At 44.8% G+C, this 7766-nt stretch overlaps 1 protein-coding gene across 1 annotated transcript; it reads left to right on the forward strand.

Annotated features, from left to right (window-relative positions):
- The first annotated feature begins 1255 nt into the window (after positions 1-1255).
- On the forward strand, positions 1256-2257 carry LOC119648636. The gene has a single exon (XM_038050406.1). The coding sequence runs from the start codon at positions 1256-1258 to the stop codon at positions 2255-2257; it is 1002 nt and encodes a 333-aa protein (XP_037906334.1).
- Positions 2258-7766: the final 5509 nt, after the last annotated feature.

Here is a 7766-nt window from a genome sequence, read left to right on the forward strand (position 1 = left end):
ATCCGCACAAAGTGCATTCTGCAAATGCTATGACCAGACAAGGCCTCTTGGGACGATATTCCTCCTCAAGAAGTTTTAGATTTGTGGAGCAAATTGATGACCGAAATATCTTCTCTTGGAGAATTGCGCATTCTGCGCCATGTTTGCTTGACATCCCCTAACCTGCTTGAAATCCACGCCTTTTCTGATGCTAGCGAGTCCGCCAATGGCGCCGCTATATATATTCGCTCTATTAGCCCTTCCAGTCAAATCGCTTCTCGATTATTATGGTCCAAGGCAAACGTTGCTCCTTTAAAATCTTTGACTATGCCGCGGCTTGAGTTGTGCACCGCCGAAGCCTCCGTCAAGTTTGTAAATAAAGTCCAAAATTCTCTTGATGTTCCGATTTCCAGCGTGTATTATTGGTGTGACTCCACGATTGTCCTCAGTTGGTTAAAACTAGAGCCAAGTACCCTCAAGACCTTTGTTAGCAATAGTGTTGTCAAAATACAGGCTCTCTCCTCCCCTAATGACTGGCAACATGTTCGATCCCAGGAAAATCCTGCGGATCTTGTATCTCGTGGTGTGGATCCTGGATCGCTGCATAAGTGTCACCTTTGGTGGGAGGGTCCCTCCTGGCTTCTGGAACCCAGTATCACATACATCAAGCCTCATCTTCGATTCCTGAAATGAAAATTACTTCCGCAAGCGCTGCTTTAGACCCATCCGATTCTTCTGTCATAGAGTGGCACTTGTCTTCCAAGCTTTGGCGTCTAACCCGTGTCATGGCATACTGTCTACGCTTTGTCAACAATGCTAAAGTGAAGGTGTCTGAAAAATCCGCTCGAACATCAGGTCATTTTAGTTTTGAAGAATTTTTCTATGCCGAAAGGTTTTTGGTTCGAGCTGTTCAAAGAGAGGCTTTTGCAGACGACCTGAAAACTTTGAAAGCGGGTCTCGATGGCCGTTTAAGTGGCCCACTTTCTCGCGTCAACGCATTCTTCCACACCGATGGTACCATCAGGATACGTGGCCGCTTGGACAATTCTGATTTCGATTTCGACAAAAAACACCCAATGTTATTACCTCGTAAGCACCCTTTCGTTTATTTGCTTTTTGAGCAGGAACATTCAAGGCTCCTTCACGCTGGTTCACGCTTCTATTATCTTGTATACGAGAGCGATATTGGCCCTTAGATGGACGTAGCACTGCCCGAAAGGTTGTGCATGATTGCGTAAAATGCACTAGAGCTAGCCCTACTGCCTTCGTTCCTCTAATGGGTCATTTACCTCGCGATCGTGTCACTCCAAACTCTCCATTCTATATTACTGGTGTAGATTACGTTGGACCATTTCTGATAAAGGACAGAAAGGGCCGTCGCTGCAAGACATCTAAGTGCTGGGTGGCGGTATTTATTTGCTTTGCTAGTCGCGCTATTCACCTAGACCTCGTAACGGAACTCAGTTCCGACTGCTTCATATTGGCTTTGCGCCATTTTGCGTCCCGCTGGGGAATGCCTGCCAAAATCTACTCCGATAACGGAACCGGTTTTGTCGGCGCGAATTCGGAATTGCGTGATTCAGGTCAGTTTTTGAAGGAGAACGAAAAATTCTTAAATCAACATTTCACCATTGAAAGGTTCAACTGGAAATTTATACCAGCCTACTCTCCGCATTTCGGTGGTTTGTGGGAAGCAGGGGTGAAATCCGCTAAGCATCACCTCAAAAGAGTCATGGGCAACGCGCTATTCACATTCGAAGAGTTTTACAGTTTGTTGGCACAAATCGGCGCAATACTGAATTCCCGACCTTTAACCCCACTCTCCTCCGACCCGCTTGACCCATATCCACTGACCCCTGCACATCTGCTCATTGGGCGCTCACTGACTACTGTGCCAGACCCCGATGTCACGCATTTGCCAGAATCTCGCCTATCCAGGTATCAAAGGATTCAGCAGGTGCAGCAGAACTTCTGGTCGCGCTGGTCGAAGGAGTACATCACCGAGCTGCAGCACAGAGGCAAGTGGCGCTCCCAAGCCTCGACCTGGATTCGCAAGGGTATGGTAGTCCTAATCAAAGACGACCATCTCCCTTCCATGAAATGGCAGATTGGTGTCGTCACAGTGCTGCATCCAGGTTGCGACAACATCGTTCGAGTAGCGTCGTTGCAGACCAAGAAGGGCATAATCAAGAGAACAGTCGCTCGCCTATGTCCCTTACCTGTAGAGCCGTCTCCCCTCTGCGAAGTTCAACAATCAGCAGACGACATCTCATCATAACTTTGATTTTTGTTTGCCTTCTTGATGTCATGTACCTTATGCTATTTTGAAACGGCCGATTTTTTTTGTATTACTTACTTCCATGCATTATGTACGTATATACTTTTGACTTTTGCAATTTACTTAGCCTAACTATTAATCTATTCATTTGTGTTAATATATTCTTCCTTTCATTTGTTTTCGCTATGTTAAAAAATTCACATTTTTTAAAGCCGGGAGTATGTTTGCGCATATTTGAATTTGAACCAGACGCACGCTTCCTTGTGGCGCAATGATCGCCGGAAGGCGCTCGCTGCGCCGTGAGTTTACTTAACGCTATGCCAGCTCTCCGAAGGAAAAGGCATCTTTTCCTCTCCGCCATACCACCGGCCTAAAGCATTTTTCCGTAGCTGTTAATTCTGTTTTAATAAACGAAGTTTTTAAGTTTATACCGGTATTTTCCTTGCCTCCAAGCCAACCTACATACAGTCCACTATTCCTACCTAACAATGACTGGCGAGTGTTATGTAGCATCTGGTCAATCTCAGCAGCGCCATAACATCACCGCGAGGCGGCCTTCATTACCTTTAATAGCCGGCCAACATTCCGAACCAAAGAGGGCGACAGGGTGGATGACACTACGATAATTTTAAATTGAGATGTCCGTTGATGCCAGTTTTGAACAGCAATTTGATAACGCAGTTCACAATTGACAGAGAGTGTTGGTCCGAGATATTTAAATCCTTCAGTCTTTGGCAGGTAGTTGCCAATAACAGGGATAGTGCCTGTTTGATGGGGTTAGGTCTTTCTATATTTTAGATTCAGTTTCAGCTCGCGCTGCATGAAGCGCTCGTTTGTTTTTTGGGACAAGTTGAGATCAAACTTGCTACCGTACTCTGCATCATAAAAGCTTACAGGTGATCGTAAACCTTTCGATAGTCCTCTCCTTATCTGCAAGGCTGAACACTTGAACATTCAGATATGCACTGCCCCTCCAAATGAAAGCGAAATATCTTTTAACCGCCTGGGGTCATTCTGGAGCAATATCCGTAATTGAGATATACACTCCACTTGATTTTGGTCGTTCATGATGAAGTTTTCATCTGCTTCAAGAAGGAGTGTATATGGAGTAGCCTACGTAGGAGGGCAATGTTGTGTTGTAAAATGTTACATACTGCATCGAGGTAAAATCTCAAAGGAGTTTGAAGTACAAAGCCGAGTTCTGCAGGGTTGCATTTTGTCACCGTAACTTTTTCTTCTCATTGCTGGTGACGCCTTCCATATTGGCTGGGACCCTGCACGTGAAAAGGTTCAATGAACTATTTTCAATGAAGTGAAGTTAGTTATGATTTTAATGTTTAAAACTGCCGCAAGGTGACTCTGGTGGTATGGGATAATTGAGTATAAATAGTCGTTCGTTCGATCAAGGAGTCATTTCAGTTTCAATCGTCATTGAAGTTCCAAGTAAAACTCAAAGAAAAAAGCATGGAAGGGAGTCAAAAACGTCTACTTTTTCTATATGAATTTAAACTTGGTCACAACGCAGCGGAGGCAACCAGAAACATTTGCAGAGCATTTGGAGCTGACGCAGCAAACGAACGAACGACACAGCGGTGGTTCGAAAAATTCCGATCAGGCGACATGACCCTCCAAAGTGAACCTCGTGGACACCCAGGACCATCGATCGACAACGACGAGTTGCGTTTGATAGTGGAATCTGATCCCCGATCATCGATTCGTGACATTGCAGAGAAAATAGGCGTACACTATTCGACAGTATCTCGGCACTTACAACAGCTTGGAAAGGTGAAGAAGCTTGATAAGTGGGTTCCGCATGAACTCAACGAGCAAAACATGGCGCTGCGAATGGAAATATCCAGTTCTCTACTCAACCGCAACAGGAACAATCCCTTTTTGCGCAGAATAGTGACATGCGATGAAAAGTGGATATTGTACGACAACCGTCGCAGATCAGCGCAATGGCTAGATGCCGATCAGCCTCCACAACACATGCCAAAACCGAGCCTTCACCCGAAGAAGGTAATGGTAACTGTTTGGTGGTCTGCATCTGGAATTATTCATTATTCGTTTTTGGAGCGTGGTGAAACAATTAATGCAGAGAAATATTGTGCCCAACTTGATGAAATGCACGAGAAATTACGTGTTCAGCGGCCTAGATTGGTCAACAGAGATGGAGTGATACTGCTCCATGATAACGCCCGACCTCATGTTTCCAGAATGACGATCCAAAAATTAAATGAATTACGATATGAGACTCTTCCTCATCCACCATATTCACCCGACCTCTCGCCAACCGACTACCACTTTTTTAAGCATTTGGATCACTTTTTGGCGGGGAAACAATTCAGCAGTAGCTGTCAAAAGTGCCTTTGAAGAATTTCTTAGCTCTAGAAACCCAGACTTTTACGAAACTGGAATAAATGCCCTTGTATCTCGTTGGGAGAAGTGCATTGAAGCTGCTGGTTCTTATTTTGACTAATAAAATTAATTTTCATAAAAGTTATAGTTTTTTGAAATTTTACTCAAATATTCGACATTTCATTTGCAACAACCTAATATTTCATTGTCATTGCAGGCGACCTTAATGATCATTTGGATAAAAAAGCAAACGGCAACAGGTGCCATGAGGGATTGCGGACAGTTACGACCATCTAGTTGTCAATACATGGCTCATCAAATGATTTTTCCATCTACCTACATATTATATTGGGAGCAGTAAAACACAAATCGACTATATTCGTATATAAGTAAGACGCCGACATTTTATCACCGTCATTGATTACAAAGCTGCTCCCTATGAGACCATCGCTTGTCAACTTCGGCCAATGATTGCCGTCTTGCAAATCAAGCACCTAACTAGAACTCAACGATTTGAATAACTCGGATCAAGGTTATCTGCCAAAGGGGAGCTGCGTTATGAAATTCCTTCATGTATTAACGCAACCTAGTTGAAGTGGCATTCCACAAGTGGCGTCCCTTGTGATCGACTTATCAACGCACGTCTTCAATCCGCCGTGTCGTTAGTCCAGTCACTGTCTATGGTTCGGACTGTTGGCCAACTATAAATACGTCTTGCGGTAATAGAGATGAAGATGTTGTGTTACACCAGTAAGGTAACACCCCATGATCACATCCGCGATCGATATGGGGTGCACCAATGGTGGGAAAATTGTGTCTTTGGTGGTATCGTTATGTTATTTGCGCCAACGAAAAATCACTTACCAAGGTTGGTTTCGACAAAAGGGCCGGCCTAAACCACAATGGCTTGATACGCTGAATGATAGTGAGAAATGAAATCCTCGATCCGGCTTTTGAACGGCACAAAGGCTGAAGAGAAAGAAGAATTCATCTTTCCTCAAACAGCCAGGACTTTTAGCGAGTCATAAACCTCATGAAATGCCTCTGGATTTGGAGAAGGAGGCAAGCAGAGTGAGCAGTACCGAAGATAAATGTCAATAAAACCAACCACCATCTCTCTGGTGCTCTGGTTAATAATGATGGGCGGAATTTGGAATGTTAGGGATGGATGGATGGAGGGAACGTTCGGAAAGGTGCGGCAAGATGCCGACTCGGCACAGACCCAACCGAAATGGGACTGATGCTATTCACCGCCAAGTCAAGGATACCTGAATTCCACAAGAAAAAGAATTCCAAAGATTAGTTCTTGCCTCCAATGTAAAGTATCTGGGTGTAATCGTGAATCCAAAGCTAAATTGGAGATTGAACATAGAACTGCGGATTAAAAAGGCATGTATAGCCTTCTATGCTTGCAAGAGAACCTTTGTAAACAAATAGGGTCTGCAGCAGAAGATGGTTCCCTGGATGTATACAGCTGTGGTGCGTCTCATCCTAACGTACGATTCTATTGTATGGTGACAGGGTTTAGGGAAAAGTACAATACAACGAAGCTTAACAGGACTTAAAGAACCGCATGTGCAGTGCTACCGGGACTCTGCAGTCCTGCTAAGCAGTTGCTCTCAATGTACTGCGGCTTTTCCTCCCTCTAGACCACCACATTGAATACGTTGTAGCGTGCAGTGCCGTCAGAATACGTGAGTCCGCATGCTGGACAGTAAAGCCTTAGAGCCATAGTAACATCCAAGACAAAGTACCTTGGGAAATCTGGGCATTCCCCACGGAAGCTTAACTTCACGGGAAAACTTGCTGTGGACTTTCCAACTAGAATGGAGTGGAAGACCGGCGGCGTGTTGCAAGGCTATGACACAGTATTCTTCACCGGTGGATCAAAGTGGATCTATGGAGTCGGTGCGGTGGTTTTCTCGAATGCACGCAGTGTATCCGAGTTGTATGGTCTTCCAAATTTTACCAGTGTATTCCAAGCAGAAGACACTGAAAGCCTTCCGATGGTTGGGTCATGATCCGAGCCCCAGGTGTAACATAGCCATTCTGACCGACAACCAATTGTCCATTAAGGTTTTGTACTCAGCGCGATATTCTCCAGGCTGGTGGAGCCGTGCAGAAATGCGCTGAACAGTCCCGGTGGCGAGCTCGAGGTCACCCTCCTCTGGCTTCTCGGTCATAAGACCATAGAGGGAAATGGGCGGGCTGACGGATTGGCGGGTAGCAGCCGCGGTTTTCAGATGGCAAAGGCTCCCCACATGTGCCAAGTCAAGGAGGATTTGTCGCGCTTATAACAAAACCCAATCGCGAGAGCTCCAGATGCGTGCAAATGCGTACAAGATTACGGCGGTTTGCACGGGGAACTGGCCCATAGGGGACCAGGCCGCCAGACTCGACTGCGGAGAACAAGGGGGAAACCCTCAGGCATTTCTTTCGCAATTGCCTAGCTCTAGCTAGAGTCAAGTTACGGGCACTAGGTAGACCATTCTTTATGAGCCTCATAGAAATTTCTAACTGCAGGCAAGGAGAGCTGCGTGAATGCTACGACCTGGCTCTGAAGGTCTGTGCCAGCTGCACTCTGCCTCTTTGCTTTCATAACAGCAGTCATGGTCCTAGGAATTTGTGGCATCAAAACGACGCACCACAACGCTAATTGTGCTTCTCGCAGGGGTCACTGATACTTACCATACAAAGACCCTGGTGCATTGAAATTGCCCGGCTGGATTAAGTAAACTCGCGCTATACAAAGAGGGATGAGTCAAGTCTTCTTTCCTGTCAACGCAATCTGCGGCTGTATTATATCCGTTAAAGTATTCCAGAGATCGTTAACATCCAGAATCGTTAACATGTAATTCAATATTGAAGATAGCATACAGCTTGTTATTTTGTTGTAGTTCAAAATATATGCGAGTACATATTTACAATAAGTTTTATAAAGGTTAAAGCGTATATACGTCTGAGTATATAAAATATTTCCCACCATCCATTGATTCCAAGTGAAAATTACTTTTCAAATGGGTAGGTTTACAAGTAGAGCGGGCAATCAAAAAACTTCAGGATTCAAGCTTCCTGTATCTGTCTATCTATAAGGTTTCTAACAAAAAACTTAAATTGAATTTATTTGCCAGTTCCAAACTGAAAAACTGTC

This window comes from Hermetia illucens, chromosome 2 (assembly GCF_905115235.1).
Source record: "Hermetia illucens chromosome 2, iHerIll2.2.curated.20191125, whole genome shotgun sequence".
In the NCBI taxonomy this organism is placed as follows: Eukaryota; Metazoa; Arthropoda; class Insecta; order Diptera; family Stratiomyidae; genus Hermetia; species Hermetia illucens.

Bases quoted from the DNA above. Each gene is read 5' to 3' on its own strand.
- LOC119648636 (XM_038050406.1), top strand. From the start codon at position 1,256: ATGGGTCATTTACCTCGCGATCGTGTCACTCCAAACTCTCCATTCTAT.